This window comes from Melanotaenia boesemani, chromosome 15 (assembly GCF_017639745.1).
Source record: "Melanotaenia boesemani isolate fMelBoe1 chromosome 15, fMelBoe1.pri, whole genome shotgun sequence".
In the NCBI taxonomy this organism is placed as follows: Eukaryota; Metazoa; Chordata; class Actinopteri; order Atheriniformes; family Melanotaeniidae; genus Melanotaenia; species Melanotaenia boesemani.
The window spans coordinates 13,113,643-13,132,351 of NC_055696.1; the positions used below are offsets into that span (position 1 = coordinate 13,113,643).

Below are 18,709 nucleotides of genomic sequence, written 5' to 3' on the forward strand. Positions count from 1 at the left end.
GATATTTTATGGAAACAATGTAAATCTTTTGGTAAACTCTTATCAGTTCAGTTCATTTGGCTAAAACATCCTTTCATCATCCTAATTGTCCAGTTTATTATAAATCGACAATGAAGAAAACCCTTCAAATTTCCAAAGCTAATGAAATTTCCTGAAACTCTCATCCTCTGTGTCCTCCTCAACGTGTATAGGATCTTTTCCAGGTGAAATTCCCTCCATCTACATCATCCTGACTGCTCTGTTCAAACTGCTGTGGTCTCAGTCTCCTCAACATGGTGCCTTTCTTCCTACGGTGGGCCATGGTGTTCATCCTGCTCCTCGGTCCAGTCTCTACTGGGCTAGTCCAGCTCGCTCCATCCTTCTTCAGAAAATCCGCCACCACTCTGAAGTACTCCAGAACTGTGATATGACTCCACCTTTCTTCACTTTCCTCCATCTGCTCACTGCCCTCCATACTGAACCCACAGTGCCCTCCTCTGTCTGTCAGCACCAGGAGGAAGTAGGGATTGCTCAGGAAAAGGGAAAAGGGAAGAGTGGAGGCAGGCGAGAGGAGAGGGTCATCACTGCTGCAGATACAGAGTACAGGAACTGCTACCTCATCTGCATCTCTTAGAGGTTCATTCCTCCACCAGTAGCTCTCCCAGTCCTTGGGTGGGTAAGCCCTTTCACCCAGTGTCCAAGCCACTGAGGGTGCCATCCCCCTCAGGGAGGGAGATCCATTGTTTAAAAAACCTCCTGGAGATGGGGGACCTCCTTGGATCTGAGCTGAGGAGCAGAAAATAGCTTCTTCAAAGTCTCTGAGGGTGGAACAACTGAGAGCGTGATCCACATCCAGCACTCCTCTGAAGGAATTTGCATATCTTATTCCAATGCCATGTGGAAGAAAATACATATTTAACTATCTATATTATAATCATGTGCTGTTAATACATTCATATATTTTTTTTTAACTTGTCTCACCTACTGAGCTGCAGTTTCCGGTGAAATAGTGCCCCCCAGCGATAAATGGGAGGCATGACTGTTTCAAACCACATTTGTCCCAACAGGACAGGTGAAATGGCTGCAGCAGCTGTAAGATAGGTGCTTGAGCCACATTCCCCCAAGTAGGACAGCAGAACCCCTGAACCCGAACCTTCACTCACAGCAACCAGCACAGAGGACGGGTGGCGGCTGTGGACATAAACCACTGCCTGAAAAGAAGGAAATGATCTTAGATTTAGTTAAACAGCAACAAAACATACAACAAAACAATGTTACATTAAGAATTAAATTAAGTTAAACAATACTACTTGTGAATTTTACAATGGTTCCATTTTATCGGCTTTTGTTGGTATAATAACAGCAGAAGGTTCTAGGCTGATACTTGACTACAAACAGTTACACAAATTAAAACATGAACATGAAACTGAGAAGCCTATATGGGCAAACATGGTCTTATCAGACAAAAACAATGATGTAGTTTTCTACCTGTTCAAGATCAGCTGGGTCTCCAAACTCTGTCAGTCTTGTTGTGGTCAGTGGGGACCCCGCTGTGCCTCGATGGTGAAACACCACCACATAAAAGCCCTGCAGCATGGCCTGATGGCACAGCAGTCTTAAATGGGGAGTCATCCCTCCCCAGGACTGAGGAATGAGGAGCAGAACAGGAGGCGTAGAGGTAAAGCAGCCAAGCGCCTTCCTTCCCTCCCACCTCCTCCTTGCACCTCCGTCACCAAGTCTTGTCCCCACAGCCCAATCCAAAGCTACGATCCCTCCATCTTTCAATAACAGGTGGTCTCTGTTGAACTGTATTGTGTCTCCATGTTGCCCACACAGCAGGCTGGACAAGGTCTGGAGGTGGGGGTCTCCCCTGGGCCAGGCAGCCAGCTTTGGCTTGGCCAGAGAGCCACAGTGCTGCAGGAGATATTTGGCCAGTGCTGTGGGTTTACAGACGAGGATGGTTCCATCTGACGTTTGACCTGACCCTGACAAAATATCTGCCTCTGGTGATTTGACTTCCTTGATCCATTCTCTTCCATTTCTGTGTACTGGTAGCTCCAGGATCAGACAAATTATGACCCACAGTCTCCAGCCTGCAGCCCTGAAAGCATGTCTCATCCAACAACCAACTCTGGACTGTCGGAGAACCAGTGACAGCAGGAACAGTAGCAGGGATGGGAGTAAACAGAACAAACAATCCAATACAAATGATGCCATGGGTAAACAGACAAGATTGTAGTTAAATCCAATATTTACTTTGAGAATTGTTTTTACTACCGTGAAGTCTTCCTTTACTTCAAACCCCCATTTTGTCCTTGTTGCAGAAACTCAACGTGTCAAAGTCCAGCCTGACAGGTTGACTGATGTTCTAAGCTGTTGCCTTATTTCTCCAGCTTCTTGTGAAAAGAGAACGAAGAAGAGAGCATATGTAAATGTATTAAAAAACCAATAAAAAGAAAAGTTTTCAACAAATACCACAAAATAGAAAACAGAAGAAAATGTTTCTCCTCCCCCTCTGTTTCCCCTCCCTCATAAATCATTTACAACTAGCTCAGACTCAAACTAAACAACACAAACCACATACATATGTCCAATTAATTTGATGGAAATGTGATCTTTGACTGTGTCTACAATCATTTCTTTTGGATACTTGACCCAGTTACCTGCAAATACCTGACCTGTTCACTGAACACTTTGTGTTTCTTTTATTCTTTTGTTACCACCCTGGCAATTTCATGAAGTATGAGTTTAATGGGCTGTCATATAAGTGGAGATTAATAAAATGATAATGTGTTACCAACATCAATACCTTCTAAATCTAAAGTCTTATGGTGAACTGTATTGTATCCCTAAGATCTGCAGACATAAATAAGAAAGAATCAGGTTTTCTTATCACACCTTAAACACCCAAACTGAGATTTTTCAGCAAAACTTGAGATTTAAATAAATAAAATTCAGAATGTCCCTTGATAGAAATGCTAATTAAGTAAGACTTTACAATTACTTTTTATGATTATTCACTCACTATTAGAAATATTCACTACTTACTCTGGAAGCTGTCTGGTCCCTGTATGACTGGTACCAGAGCTTGGTCCGCATCGCCGGCAGTGAATCAGAATTGCTTCCAGTGAGGGTTGGACTCTGCCAAAGCTTCCCTTTTTCACCGATTCTGTTCATAACTTTTATGGATATAAATATGTTTAAAAATTTTAACCACATCCTTAAAGACATCTAAAAGTCTTCAAGTTATATAATACACATGCAAAGATAAGCTGATTTTCATGTAGCATTTTCATGACATTGTGTTGACACTGAAATAAGACAAGGAAATATATATCCAGTAAAACAAACATAACAGTTTACTGTAATGACAGCAGTCAAACAAGTTAGGAAAGAGAAACTATTTGAAATATCCTCTTGACAGTAAAATCACTGTGCTGTTACACAGTCTTGGAAACATAAACATGGACTTCACACACCCTTAAAAAAAAAACAATAAATAAGTTAATAAATAAATAAACACTAACCACATGATGCAGTATGTCAGTGTATCTGCATCTTGACTTTCATTATCAGCCCTCATCAACAGTGATTTATAAGGAGTGATAACTGTAGCATCAAGGAGTATGGTGGACAAACACTGTAGAAACAAAAAGCTCAGACTTTCACAGTGGCAGCTCTGAACTCTGGAAAAAACCTTCCACTCAACAGTATTTGCACGTCAGTGTCTTTACACTCTTTCAAATCTCCTCGGAAAACTCATTTTTTAACCTTGGCTTTTTATTCAAGCTCAGTTTGAGTATCATCATTCTTTTTTAAATGTTGTTTTCTATGTAACTGGTTTTAATCAGTTTTACTATATTTTTTTGCTTTTATGTCTTTTAATTGGTTCTTGTTTTTAATGAGCGTGTAAAGCACTTTGGCAAACCTTGTTACTCTTAAATGTGCTCTATGAATAAAAAAAACAGTCAGTGTATTTCAGTATGTTCTGAAAGTTAGTTACTATTATTGGCTGTAAAAGCACCAAATAACTTATTGATTTTGAAAATAAGAAAAACCCTAAAAACATAGTTCCACTCCAATGCTCATATTTGTTATTTGTATAAAAAAAAAAAATATTTATTTATTTTATTTTTTTTAATTATCTAAAATAATCACCAAATTTACATGAGTTCACATAAGTTTACATATTATAATGGAGAGACAAAGAAAGTTACTATTCTTAGTTTGCAGGTCCAACAAGTCCTGTACAGTCAGCATACAACTAACTGTTACTCATGGTTAGGGATGGGAATCGAAAACCGGTTCCACTCAGGAAATAGTTCCACCTTAATTTTTCGAAAGCAACGTAATCGTGTGTCATTGGGTTTCTCAGCATCTCTATCGGTGCAGAAAAGTGCTGGCCAGCTCACTGACTACAAATACACAATGTCAGACATGCTCGTCTGTTTGTCGCTAGAAGAGGTGATCAGCTCATGGCTACATGATCCAGCTCATGGCTACATGATCCAGTTCATGGCTACATGACCCAGATCATGGCAATATTTTACTGAGCAATATGAAAATGGCAAAAGCTCTAATGTCTGTATTGGAAGGACCAATAATAGCAACAGATCATAGGACAGACCTATATCTTTGCAGAGGAGTATGCAGCCTATTCACTACTCTGCTTTGTGTTTCTTATCTGAGTGAAGCAGAGTAGCTGCTGTCTGGAGGGCTGATGTGCAGCTTCTTTTAATTGAGTCCAGTCCTCACAGTAATTGAATCACTTCCTGCTTTCTGTGGATGCCAGAGAGTTAATCACTGACCAACTCTGACTTTTCCTCCTACTGGTGAAAATATTCCTGCTGTTTCTCTGTCTGGTTGCTATCGGCAGCTCGTTAAATCAGGAGTTAGTTCACCTGTAGGCACAGGTGTGTATATATGTGCTTTATGGAGACTTTAGTTAGTTGTTGTCAGGCACATTGTTAATAAAATCCATTCTAAGAGCGAAGTGTTGAAACCAGGGGCAAAAATCTCATTTAATTTTTGGGGGGTGGGACAATGAAGAGTAAAATTCCAGAGTTGGGTGGACATGAAAAAATTGCTCTCCCCCTCTCCTGCTCCTTTGCAACTTGCCTTGTTAGTTTGGGCCCTCAGCATGTTAAATAATGTTAGTAAAACTAATGATAGTAGTTGAAGCATTGTTCTGTATTAGTCCACATTCTGTATTATGTATACAGGTTATTATAAATTATTAAGGGAAGATATAAAGTGTATTGTAAAATAATAATGTGACTTGGGAATTTCCAGCATCTCCTGTAGCTGCTGAAAGGATATAAGGTTGTTATGTTTAAATAAATGACAAAGTACATAAATACCCTTCTCTTACCACATGGAAAACACAGATGAACTGACATTTCCGGGGAAAGGGTTATGAGTAACAGGGAACAGTAGCGATTTCCGGTTGTCACTTGCACCACACTCTGATGCTTCTGCAGATAACAGTGTTATGTTTAATTTTAGTATTAATATTATTTGCTTCACAGGTAACCAAACTCCCATCGGGAGTGTGGATAACAAGCCCAAGATTCAACACAGGTCTCATCCTTAATAAAAGATGTAACTTTGACCAGAGGTGGTGAGCATGTCAGGCTCTACAGCAAAAAAGTTTAATTAATTAGAGAACATCCTCCATGTTGGTGGGTAGTTGCAATATTTTAAACCTTGATTGACTGAGAATGTCAATTTTGAAATGACCATCTCCAGGTTAAAAATTTCACTACATCCTTAATGATGTCTAAACTGAAGTCTTACAGTTGCTGAAGTTATACAGTACGCATTCAAACATGAGCTGATTTTCATGTAGCATTTTCATGACACCTTTTCGACACTAAAATAAGACAAGGAAATATATATCCGGTAAACAAACATAACAGTTTACTGTAATGATGGCAGTCAAACAAGTTAGGAAAAAGAAACTATTTGAAATATTCTCTTAACAGTAAAATCACTGTGCTGTTACACGGTCTTGGAAACATAAACATGGATTTCACACACCTTAAAAAAAAAAAAAATTACACTCATTCTAATCTCCTCTGAAAACTTATTTTTAACCTTGGCTTTTTATTCAAGCTCAGTTTGAGTATCATCAGGGTTTTTTTTTTAATATATATATATATATATATATATATTGTTTTTTATGTAACTGGTTTTAATCAGTTTTACTATATTTGTTTGCTTTCATGTCCCATTTAATTGGTTCTTTTTTTAAATGAGCTTGTAAAGCACTTTGGCCAACCTTGTTGCTCTTAAATGTGCTCCAGGAATAAATTTTACATTTAAGATGAACAGTCAGTGTATTTCAGTATGTTCTGAAAGTTGGTTACTATTATGGGCTGTAAAAGAACCAAATAATTCCTTGATCTTAAGAAAAACAATAAAACCACCTTTCAGAGTTACACAGTTTCATCAGGAATAAAACGAGATAACATAAAAATCATAATATCTGCATGCAGAGTTTCTTAATAAATTGTATGTGAACAATGGTTTCTTGTAATCTGAGTCATGTGGGTTTGGCATACTTGATAGAACTTGTGACACAAGCCTGTTCCCATCAAGACACCGCCCTGTTATTAGAGCAATATAAAATGAGACATCTTAGTACACCTGGAATATTTCCATCAGAGCAGCATCAGCATCTACAAGGTACCGGAAACCTGTTATTGAAATCTTCAGATATTGTTCATTATTACATACATTTGACTTGTTAGTTATAAAATCTGTGGTTGATTAGATCTCGATTTTTGATCAAATAATCTGAAAATGTATATATGCTTATGTCACTTAGCAAATTTTATGGGAGTTTGCAAAAAAAAATTGTTTTGGAAAATATTTTTTGATAAGACACTTGATGAGGGCATTATATACTAATTAATACATTTATTCATTCATTCATTCTCTGTACCGCTTGGTCCATTACGGGTCGCGGGTAAGCTGGAGCCTATCCAGCATTAACAAGTGAGAGGCAGGGTACACCCTGGACAGGTCACCAGTCCATCGCAGGGCCAACACATAGGGGACAAACAACCATTCAAACACGCACACACTCCTAGGGAGAATTTAGAGTAATCAATCAACCTAACATGCATGTCTTTGGACATAAAGACACTCACTAGATAGATGAAGTAGAGATATTACACGTCATACTCCAAATTCAACACTATATAAATAAATATATATATTAAATATATTCAACCCATAAAATAACATGTGAGTTATTGGATTAGAGTGGTGCTCAAATTCATTGAGATGTGAAAAACATTAGCTCCACTCCAAACGTTTATTTAATTTTTAATAATGTGTTATGTGTGTGTTTACAAAAAACAAAAAAAAAAGGTTTCTTTTTTTTTGTATAAATTATAAAAAATAATCGCACGAGTTTACATAATATGATGGTGAGACAAAGAAAGTTACTATTCTTGATTTGCAGGTCCAACAAGTCCAGTACAGTCAGCGTACAACTGACTGTCACTCATGACGTATCATATGCTGTCACAATAGAAAGGTCTGAAGGGAAAAAGTCTCCCTCTAGACTTTTCTCCCCAGTCTTTAAAGGGTTGTCTAAGCTCACCTGATGGTCCACCTTTATGCAGGATTTTATATTTGGAAGCCTGTCCTGATCACCTCGACCGATAACACAGCTGTGATGTGGAAATTGTAGCCTGTATTATGTCAACACTGAGCTTTTTTTTAAATTTATTTAAGCAGCTTCTTACTGAATGTAATAGTCATAATTACTGGATTTAGGAAGAGCAAATGTCCTGTGTTGTGTAGGATTGCAGAGCATTTTCTTCCTGCATTCCTTGTCCCACATAATGAAGCTTAACAGATTGATAGCGTATATTTTTCAAAACTCCACACAGCAGGACAGATGTTTTTTTTTCACATTTGTTGTGACAAGTGACCCAAATTAGATATTTTTTTTTTTTTTTTTTTTTTTAATTAGATTTTTTTAAATGGGGAAGTTATAGAAAGTTCAATAACCATTTAATATCTCAGTTACAATTTACTTGATTTGATTTTAAAGAAACACAAAATTTATAGATGTGAAATTAGCTTTAATGGGACCTCTACCGTTTCCACAATTAAATATAATCAATACTTAAATGACCAACAAGTTGTTGAAAGAATAATGATAAGAAGACACAAATGACTTACCCTCTGCTCTAAATTAAACATATTTCAGTAAAGCTTTTGTTACTTTTTTTTCTGCTACAGGTTGTGCCGTGATGTGTGTGTTGGCTGTGTTCTGTCTGTTGCTTCTGCAGACTGAAGTTCAAGGTTTTAAAATTTTAACAGAAAAATCTATTAGTCATGAAACGATCACTGAGAAAGCAATCTTAAACGTAACAGCACAATCATGCCGTTCTCTGGCCCTGGCTGAGGGTAGGGACTTCACTTTTCCTGTAAGTATTTCATTTAATAGATAAAATTATTTCTACTATTTTGTCATTTAAATAAATTTAATTTCAGTGTTAAATTCAGTGTTTGTAAAAAGTATATGTGTCTATGTGCAGCCACAGCCTTTCACTGCTAAATCCATTGCTACTGCATGCGCAGCGCCAAAGTCAGTCAAGAGTTTCCTGGACACCATCAACCATATCCAAAGCTTCAACTGGATAACAGACATTGCTCACGTCCTTGACTCAGAATACCATTTTGATGATGAGATGTTTATAGAGGGAAAGAAGATCATCACAGATGGCTTAGATACGGTCAGATCTGCTATCCTAAAGAACAACAGCTTGCTTGGGCCAGTATTGGCGACGTGGGCAAAAATTAACCTGGGAGTGATACTTCACCCCTTACAGGTATTTTCTTTCACAGTCTATTTTAGTCTGAAAACACATTAATCTGTGTTTATAAACAGTACTGGATTAAGACTGAATTTTGGTTTTTGAATGTCCTAGATCTTCAACCAATAAATCAAAGACAAATTGTTAATTATAATACTGTTTTAGAGAGGGTCACATTTACATTACAGTCATTAGAAGATGCCTTTATCCAAAGCAACTTACAGTGGTAGGAGGGAAGAAACATCCTTCCAGACACACATTTCACCAGTGTCACGACACCAATCTGAAATTAATTAAGTAGTTTCCTAATTACCCATCCTGCAAAATAAATAAATAAATAAAATTTTGCTGCACATTTCTAGAAGAGATTTTGTCCATATGAAAGTACAACAACTGTGTTTGAGGCTATTAACCTAATGTTAGCATGAAGCCACGTAGCAGTGCTAATCAACTTATAGATAATAGTGGAGAATCTTATTTTCTTGTATTTTCTTTTCTCAACCTGAAGGATTTCTACAGTCACAGTAACTGGGTGGAAATGGGAAACAAACTTCCAAACTCCAATCTGATCATTGCAGGCAAAAGCATTGGAAACATAGCAGGTAAAAGATGGGGGTCTTTGGCTTAGTGTGCTAAATAAACATAACTGTCTGTTTGTTTGTTTATTTGTTTGTTTGTTTGTGTAGATAATGGTATTGTTTGCTAACCTTCAGTGCATGCATTGCCTCTGTCACTGTTCAATAACATGTTGAATCTTCAGCCAAAACAAGAAAAACATGCCGCAATTGTGATGGAAACAACTGCAGGAACAACATTTTGGAAGATATCCTTGGGGAAAAGATACTTACTTCAGGATATTTTTCTCTAGTTTCCTCCGGAAAACTCCCAGGTAAACATAATAATTACGAAGTATGATTATCTTTAATACCTTTAAAAATATTTAATAGTGCTAAAGAGGGTTAAATTTAGATTTCTCGGTGACTAAGGCTTAAATTTTTATGATAAAGCTATGGTAAACCAGTCATTTTAGCCCTTTAATGCCATGTGTATCATATGTGGTAAGCAATTTCTAAGACCTATTGCATCATTTTATGGTAAAAACGATGCTCAAAACCTTGTTCTGGTACTTGCTTTCTGGCTCCTGGATAGAATTTGCGTAGTAATAAACAGTAAATTTATGCAAATTAATTTTTACAAACTTTTTAAAATGCTTTAAAGAGTGAGACTGTTATCTACCATTTCTCCATCATTGTAACATTAGATTGGCAGCTTCCACCAAAATTAAAGAAACAATACCTTGTGATATTTTCTGTGCAGTATTAAATTACCATATTTGAGACTGCTTGTGTAGCATGCAGGTAAACATTGTCTGGAGAAACAAATGGATGTTGGATTAGAATCTCAAACAATCTTTAAGTCAGTATTTTCAAGAATTCCAAGACCAAGCCATCAAAACTAAAGGTAAATGCAAAATAAATTGGAGAGCAGTTCAAAAAGGTGCAGACAAGATTCCTCTTACTTGTTTTGTGAGCCCCAAAAAATATTCAAGAGTGATGGTCTAGTCTCCTATATGCAGTATCCAAATACTTAATTGAATAATATTGTTACATTAGCTATGGAATCTGCATCCTGCAAGTTTCTGTGTCCATACATTGTTGGGTCGGAGCTGTTTTGTTAGCATGTGGGGAAGCAATACAATATTAAAATGGTGGTATTCATTTCAAGGCTAAGACATACAAAGAAAACTGTGTTGACATTGGAAAAAATGCCTTTTGCTTTTATTCTCATAATGAACAGGAAAATGCAGCCATGGAGATTTCCCTGACCAAACTCGTGACACTGAGCCAACAGGTGGGATTAACAAGGACACTTACGACTCCAGCCATGGACATCTTCATCAGCAAGCAGCAGATCTGGCTGTAGCTGCATCCAGTGAGCTACTGGAGGAAATTCGACGGACTGCTGGGGACAAGAAATTCATTCAGTATGAAAAATATTTAGCATGTTTCAGGTACATTTACAGCAGTCAAATATGAATGTTCTGCATTTCTTTTTTTCATTCTTCAGGATGATGGGGCTCACAAGAGGTAAACCCCTCTGTTTTGTGGTTGACACAACAGGAAGCATGGGGGATGACATTGCAGCTGTAAGAACTGTCACATCCTCTATAATTGACAGCAAAGTAGGAACAGAGGATGAGCCTTCAGTTTATATTCTTGTACCTTTCAATGATCCAGGTAAGTTTTATGCTACTGATCTAGAAGGAATTTTATTATTCTGTCTAGTTGGCTTTTATTCTTATTTTTGTCCTCAATATAATTCATTTATGTACTAGTCAAACTATTATATTTGAAACTAATTTTAATGTATTATGTGCCTGTTGGTGTGATTGTTCAAATATAAAAAATACCTTTAAACCACAAAATATTCATCAAAGATAAAAAAGAAACACAATATTTTTCTCTTTTATCTGTATGATAGATTTTGGGCCACTGCAACAGACTACTGACCCTGAAGTCTTCAAGAGTTATATTAACTCACTGACTCCAAGTGGTGGTGGAGATTTTCCAGAAATGAGTCTTTCAGGACTTCAGGTGCTGTAATTTCATTAAATTTATACTATAAAATTGACAATAAACTGAAGCTTAATTAACATTTCTGATTTCATATAGCTGGCTTTAACTGGCGCTCCTCCTAATTCTGAAATCTTCCTCTTCACGGATGCAACTGCTAAAGATGACTACCTGAAAGACACAGTGCTCGCACTCATAGAGCAGACCAAGTCAGTGGTGAGTACAGCCCCAAATCAGAAAAGTTAGGCTTTACTGATAAATCGTAATAAAATAACAAATGCTATCATTCTTAAATTAATTAGAACATCAATTTCAGATATTCTGTTTCTTTATTGACAGTTATGGTTTTAATATACAGTATATGCAGTCCAACATTTCAGGATTCCAACTTATTTTGGACTGTAAAGCTTTTTTTTATTTCTTTGTAATGTTGACTTCCTTCGCACAACAGTTAAGTAAGGTCCTGGTACCAAGCAGCTAAGCATTTCAAGTGATTTCCCTGCTTTCTTTCTGCAAACACATCTTAACCCATAAGAGCCCGACATGACATATTTGTTACATACAGTTTCTGACACATTGTGCTTCAATTTTTGGTAAAAACTTTGCTCAAAATCCTGCTGAACACAATCTGATACTTGTGTTCTGTCCCCCTAATGGATACCCACAAGCAGAAAACAACATTATAATATTTTTTATTTTAATATATCACATGGTAATAAATGGTAGAATTCTTAACAACTAAAGGCCTATCTTTAACTTATGTATCTTAGCAAAAGTCCTTGAAAAGCTTGTCAGCTAACAGTTCGAAGAGTTTCTGGACACAAACAGTATTCAGTCTCCACATCAGTCTGGATTTAGAAAACAGTGCAGCACAATAGCTGCTGTTATTAAGTCAAGCCAAGTTAACTTCATTCATAAGCCCGTTTAAAACGAATGTTGAACAAACTGCTGTAAAACCTTTGAGAGAAATAAATGGTAATATAACTTGATAAATTAAAAGGGGACAAAATTTAAATAAAATAGAGATAAGAATATAAACAATAAAAAGGCAAGTAAGAAAATACTCTTTTAAGAGCTCAAGAATAAAAATGGGTCTAAAAATCAAGTTAAAAAAATGCCCACTGTGCATTAGGTCTTAATGCAGAGACAAAGGCTCTTTCACAGTTTGGGGGCAACAACTGAAAATCTCTAGTAGTCCCTCTTTGTTTCTACCTGGACCTCAGGACAAAAAGGAGCAACTGATAGCAAATCTGAACATCTTATCTTATCTTATCTTAAGGCTTAAGGGTCTTAAATATCTTCAGTAAATCTTGAACACGGAGCCCATGCAAAGATACCAAAACAGGTATGATGTGGACTCTTTGTGAGAGCCAATTAACATCCGGCCAGACTTGAAGAAATAAATGCATGAATAACCTTTTCAAAAACTGAAAAGGAAAGAAAAGACTTGAACTTGGAAAGAATTCTACGTTGAAAAAAATTGGCTCTGATGATGGCGTTTATGTTTGTCAAATGAAAAAGCTTGTCAAAAATTACTTAAAGGTAATTATAGTAGTTTTGTTGTGAGGGCACAAGGGTTATTAAGGTTGTAAATGACATTATCGAGGCACATGACAGCAGGAAATGTTGTGCTGTTCTTTTCCTTGATATATCTAAGGCCACAGACATAGTAGACCACATAATCTTGACAAAAAGTTAATCTGAACATGCTTTGGGTAGCTTTCCAAACTACATGTCAGCTAGAATTCAATATGTCCAGTTTTTTGTGTCTTCTTCTACCTTCCTCCCTTTATCAAAGGGAGTACACCAAGGCTCCATTCTGGGACCACTGTTGTTTTCATTATATGTAAACAATCTTCTTTCTTTAAAACTATGGAATACCTCCCGTTTGCCTTTAATGTTATTCAGATTCACTTAACCCGAGTTAAGCTGGTGGTAACTGCTGCGAAATCCAAATATATGTTGTTTTCAAATAGCAAAGGACAACCATATGATCTTCCAGAATTTTACTAAGGGTCAAAGGTTTGAACTGTCAGTTAAAACACATAATAAAAATTAAAGATCAAAGCTAAAAGTCAAATTGGGTTTCTTTTTAAGGAACAAATCCAACTTCTCCTTAAAAAAAAGTTATTTGATATCAATTACATTCTTATCTCTGCTGGATTATAGGGATTTGTCATGTTTGAATGCACCAGATCTGTATCTTAAAGCAACTTGGCAACCCCAAGCTGCCTCCCAATGTGTCAGTTGGGGTGTAGTGTGTGATAGATGAAAAAAAAACTTTGTATTTAACAAAAGAAGTACTGTATGGGTGAACGTGATATGTAGTGTAAAAGTGCTTTGATTGGTCAACATATGACTAGAAAAGCGTTATACAGTACACTCCATTTTATCACGTCTTCCTACACTCGAACTACATGTCTAAAAACGGGAATCAGTATGACCTTTGCTCTCATTACGTTGTACAGATGGTGTTCCTGAGAATGAGAACTTGGAAAAAAGCTTTTAAACATGCTGCTCCTTCAACTTGGAAAAATTTACAAACTGATTTGAAATTAACAAAACTGATCTGATGGGGAAGTTGAGGTCAATTTTAAGGGTTTGAGAGGAAAACTCTTTTGGTCAGTGCGACTACTTTTAAACATCTTTGCATTATTTATTGCCAAAGTGCATTTCATATAACTAATGTTGACTGCTTACTGTATTACTTGTCTTTGGTATTTTATGTCTGTTTTGTGTGTGTTTTCATTTTCTTTTTTTTTTTTTTTTTATCTTTATTTCATAGACTTTTGGGTGAGCTGCTTTCTTGGGCCAGTCACTCTTGAAAAAAAAAAAGATTTCTTATCTCAATAAATTTTTATGTGGTTAAATAAAGGAGAAAAAAAAATAATTAAAAGAGATTCTGAATTTCTATAAGCAATTAGTCTATGACTCTTCATAACATGACTACTACATCACTATATCTATTAAGAAAAAGGAGATGAAAGAGTTCAATGTTTTTGAGCAAAGAGACTCAACTTGAAGTTGTTAAAGCTATAATTTCCTTAAAGATCTGGCAGTAATAGAGAATCGACATTTAGTCACAACGATGTTTTATGTTTTTCTGCATTTACAATGCATTGCTGATGCAGGTTTAACTGAGAGCTTTTGGCTGTAAATAGGCTTTATGATTGAGAATCTATTTTACCTCATTTTCTTTTAGGTGAACTTCATGATTACTAACGTGCTAGGGTTCCGTCGTCGAAGGCAGGCTGACAACAATCAACAGCAAAGCCGTCAGATGTTGAGATCAGATGGCCAGCTGTACAGAGAGCTGGCTCAGGCTTCAGGAGGTCAGGCTATTCAAGTTGCGAAAGGTCAGCTGCTCCAGGCCATCAGCATCATAACAACGTCCACCGGCTCCTCCCAGGTATTCACAACAACTGTTAATGGAAATTATGAATTCCTTATAGGATTTAATGATTACTGATTTAGGCTTTCACCTTCTCTGTTATTTTTGGATTTTGTAGGTGACTCTTTTACAAGCATCCAGGAACCCTGGAAAAGTTGAAAATTTCACTTTCACAGTTGATGAATCAGTGAGTAACCTGACAATTTACATCACCGGAAGTTCTGTCAGTTTTACCCTCATCAGTCCTTCAGGTAAGTGTGTCTTGGACACTGTAGGTATGACATGTTTTAGCTGTCTGGTTAATAAGCAGTGATTTACTGATTCAAATGTAAACTGTGATTTTTCTGTATTAGATTTAAAACTCTGATCCTTGTTTCTACGAATCTGTATTATTTCTTGGCTTTAATTTTAGGTGTGCCACAAAATTTTGACAACATAACTGGATCATCAGTCATTTCATCGGAGTCAGTGGGAAACTTTCAGACTGTACGGTTGCAAGCACAAGTGGGAGTGTGGGAAATGAGAATGTTGTCAACAAATTCTTACGGTCTGAAGGTTGTAGGTGAGACCTCAGTGATTACAAGGTTGAATAAAAATAAGTGACAATTCCTTATTATTGGATATTCTTTCTCAAATGTCTTGTTCACCAAAATCACAAAACAAACTGACAAGTAGCAAAAGACATAGATATTTTATTTAATTTGTTATTGACAATATAGCCAATGATAAATTTTATGTCGAAAATTTAGAACTTTTCTTTTAGTGCAAAATATTCCAGGTGCACATAATAATTCAAAAGCCCTATTTTCTATGATTTTTGCAGGAATGTTTTTCCGCAATAGTGCTGGATATGCAAAAATGTTTTTGTGATTTTAATGGTAAACAATACAATGATGGTTGCAATGTAAATGTGTAAAAAATGAGATGGTTGTCCTACATTTTAAAGCATTGCTCACATTTATGTTTTTTTTGCCACTTTTCTAATTGTAGGTGAGAGTGCGATTGACTTCCTGTTTAACTTTTTGAAGGAGTTGCAGGGTCCATTGGGAGGTTTCGATCTTGTTGACAATCGTCCTCCAGCAGGTAAAAACAACTAGTGCAGAATTGCATGTTTTTTATTTATCTTAAATATGATTTATTTGTTCATTTTCATAATTTACTCAATGCCAGTACACAAGGTCCTTTTTTTCTTTTTGTTGAAGGTGGCAATGGTAGTCTGATGGTTACCCTAACTGAGAGCAGCACTGCCACAGTGACAGAGGTCACTCTGGTTGAAACATCAGGATCAGGGCAGGTTGATGGTCGTGTGGAGGCTCAGGGTGGAGGAAAATTCATTGTCAGATTTGACAGGATACCATCATCAGAGTTTGTCATACTTGTTAAGGGGCAGAGCAACAACAGTATTTCCAGATCATCCTCATCAAGCTTCCAAAGACAATCATCCACCGGTCTGAGAGCTTCTAGTCTCACTGTTACTGCTGTAAGCAAATACAACCATGTAAAACCTACAGTTTCCATCAAAGATAAAAATGCATTTTTAAAAGGCCTTTTTCCTTTTGATTTAGGGTGGTTCAAGCGATTTTTTAGAGCCAGGAACAACTCTTTCAGTCCCCTTTTCTGTAACAACAAGCGGTGCAGGGGGAACCTTCTCCATCCAAGCAACCAATGACCAAAGCTTTGTTTTATCATCCCCGACTACCTTACTCCTGGAAACTGGAGGCAGTGCAAATGGTACAGTGAACCTCACAGCACCTTCTAACACCCCATCTGGTACTGGTGTCGCCCTGACCATTCAGGCCACGGCTCCAGGCAGCACAGACACCAACTATGCTCTGCTGCGTCTCACTGTCCTTAAAAGGGTAATGCTTTATTTCCATAAGACTATTTTTCCATAAACATTTTTAAGGCATTCTATTAGTGAGTTGACACATTATTGTTTTACATCTTCCATCCTCTCATAGGTGACTGATTTCACTAAGCCAGTGTGTCAGTTGCTCAGTCTGCAGGCCAACTGCTCTGACAACTGCAACCAGTCAGTGTGGGAGCTTTCTGTCCAGGTTACAGACGGGGCTAATGGGACAGGTGTGAGTGGAATCACCCTCAGACAAGGCAACGGCACCTTGAACACCAGCATGGCAGCTGGCAACGGTAACATTACTCTGGTGAACTACACTGCTTCCTGCTGCTCACCTGATGTTCAGCTGGTGGCTGTGGATGGGGTGGGTAATGAGGAAACTTGTAGTTTCTCTGCCCGTACAACTGTCACACAGGCTGTGACCACTAGTAGCCCACAGACGACAGCTGTTACATCCTTTTCTGACGGTACAAATGCCACACAGGCTGTGACCACTAGTAGCCCACAGACAGTAGCTGTTACATCCTTTTCTGGCAGAGTTGTTCAGTCTGTTATTCTCTGCATCAGCATCACAGTCCTGGGACTCGATTTATCCTCTGAGATGGTGATAAATTGAATATCAACTTTTTGAAAATGTTCTGTGGCAAAGGAATATCAGTTTACACTGTACGCATATATTATGCTAATACAAAGATGAACAACCCTATATTAGATTCTCTTAAATAGATATCTCAGTTTAATTAAAGGAGACCTTTAAGTTTTTAATTAATTTTAACTCTGTGATTATACTTGAGGTAGTTGAATTACATTACAATAAAATAGGTTCCAGTTTTGATTAAAACTGTTAGCTAATATAAAAGGATTAAACTGGGTTAACTAAATAATTATCTGTCTTTCGTTAAAAACTTTCAGTAAAACCAGTCATGACCCATGACCATGTGATCAATATATCGAGGGTGTGTGACTAAAGGATTCATGGGGTTTAAAATATGTTATAATGAAAACCTTGACCTTGTGTGTTAGTTTAATTACTAGATCTTGAAGGATCAGCAGTTTATTTTACTTTTCTTTTACTTATCCTAATATGTAGTGTTATTTATTATTGGAAATTAATTGTAATCTAGGGTTATTTGTTTTATGATAAAATGTTGTGATATATCAGATAAAACATTAAACAGCAAAAATGTCTACTGTGGTTATTGCAGAAGCACTACTGTACTTTGGCAGATTTTCTTAGTGAGGTAAAACCTAATGATAACTAATTTGGTATCCATCTTGTGTCCTACATCCTCTCTGAGCTCTTTTCAACTAGTAAAAATCAGTCCAATGTTGACTCCTGTCTTATCTGTTGCTTTCTCTCTTTCTTTTCCTTCTTTGCTTCCTTTTGCATTTGATAAATCAGTAACTAAGCATGTTCAAAAGAGTCTGTGTTGATATCAAGTTGCTGGTGTGTCGTGTGGTCCTATGAAGTAAAATGCTGCTCTAAAGAAATGCTAGGTTAAAAGCCAGATTTGAAAGCGAGAGCCAAAGTAAAGAGAAAGGGTGCAAAATTCTTCTCTGAAAAGAATGTTAATGTGCTGGTTTTTGCTGATATAGGTACATTAATGAGTTCTTTTTTTTTTTTATAAAATCCCAATTCTAAAAAAATTATGTAAAATGTGCATAAAATCAAAATGCAAAAATTTGCTAATCTTGTGAACCCATATTTTATTCCTAATAGAATATAAATATAATATCAGATGTTAAAAGTTTGACATGAATTTGATGGCAGCAACACATCTAAAGAAATGTTGGAACAGGGTGATGTTTATGATTGTGTAGCACCTTCTCTTCTTTTAACAGCTCTGTATAAATGTCAGGAGATCAGCTGAAGTCCCATTCTCATCTGATACAGGATTTTAGCTGTCTAACTGCACTAGTCCTTCATTGCCAGATTTTTTTTTTATTCCATGATGTGCCAAATGTTTTTTAATGGTAAAAGGTCTGGACTGCAGGTAGACCAGTTCAGCACACAGACTCTTCTCCTGAAAAGCCATGCTGTTGTGATGGATGCTATGATTGGTTTAATTAGCGT

General features: G+C 36.8%; 2 protein-coding genes across 2 annotated transcripts; one reads left to right on the top strand and one right to left on the bottom strand.

The window, feature by feature from the left end:
• Positions 1-40: 40 nt before the first annotated feature.
• Positions 41-2,434, bottom strand: LOC121654006 (protein ABHD15). Its single transcript, XM_042007831.1, has 3 exons — positions 1,468-2,434; positions 961-1,190; positions 41-860 (listed from the first exon to the last, which is right to left on the bottom strand). Exons 1-3 carry the CDS (start codon positions 2,194-2,196, stop codon positions 179-181), a joined length of 1,641 nt encoding a protein of 546 aa, XP_041863765.1. The 5' UTR covers positions 2,197-2,434; the 3' UTR covers positions 41-178.
• Positions 2,435-6,651: 4,217 nt separating this feature from the next.
• On the top strand, positions 6,652-17,776 carry LOC121654437 (von Willebrand factor A domain-containing protein 7-like). Its single transcript, XM_042008575.1, has 16 exons — positions 6,652-6,666; positions 8,239-8,426; positions 8,538-8,831; positions 9,325-9,418; positions 9,577-9,705; positions 10,614-10,800; positions 10,884-11,053; positions 11,298-11,410; positions 11,489-11,605; positions 14,592-14,798; positions 14,899-15,031; positions 15,193-15,342; positions 15,771-15,863; positions 15,983-16,260; positions 16,346-16,639; positions 16,742-17,776. The coding sequence occupies exons 2-16, from the start codon at positions 8,250-8,252 to the stop codon at positions 17,249-17,251; spliced, it is 2,946 nt and encodes a 981-aa protein (XP_041864509.1). The 5' UTR covers positions 6,652-6,666; positions 8,239-8,249; the 3' UTR covers positions 17,252-17,776.
• The last annotated feature ends 933 nt before the right edge of the window (positions 17,777-18,709 follow it).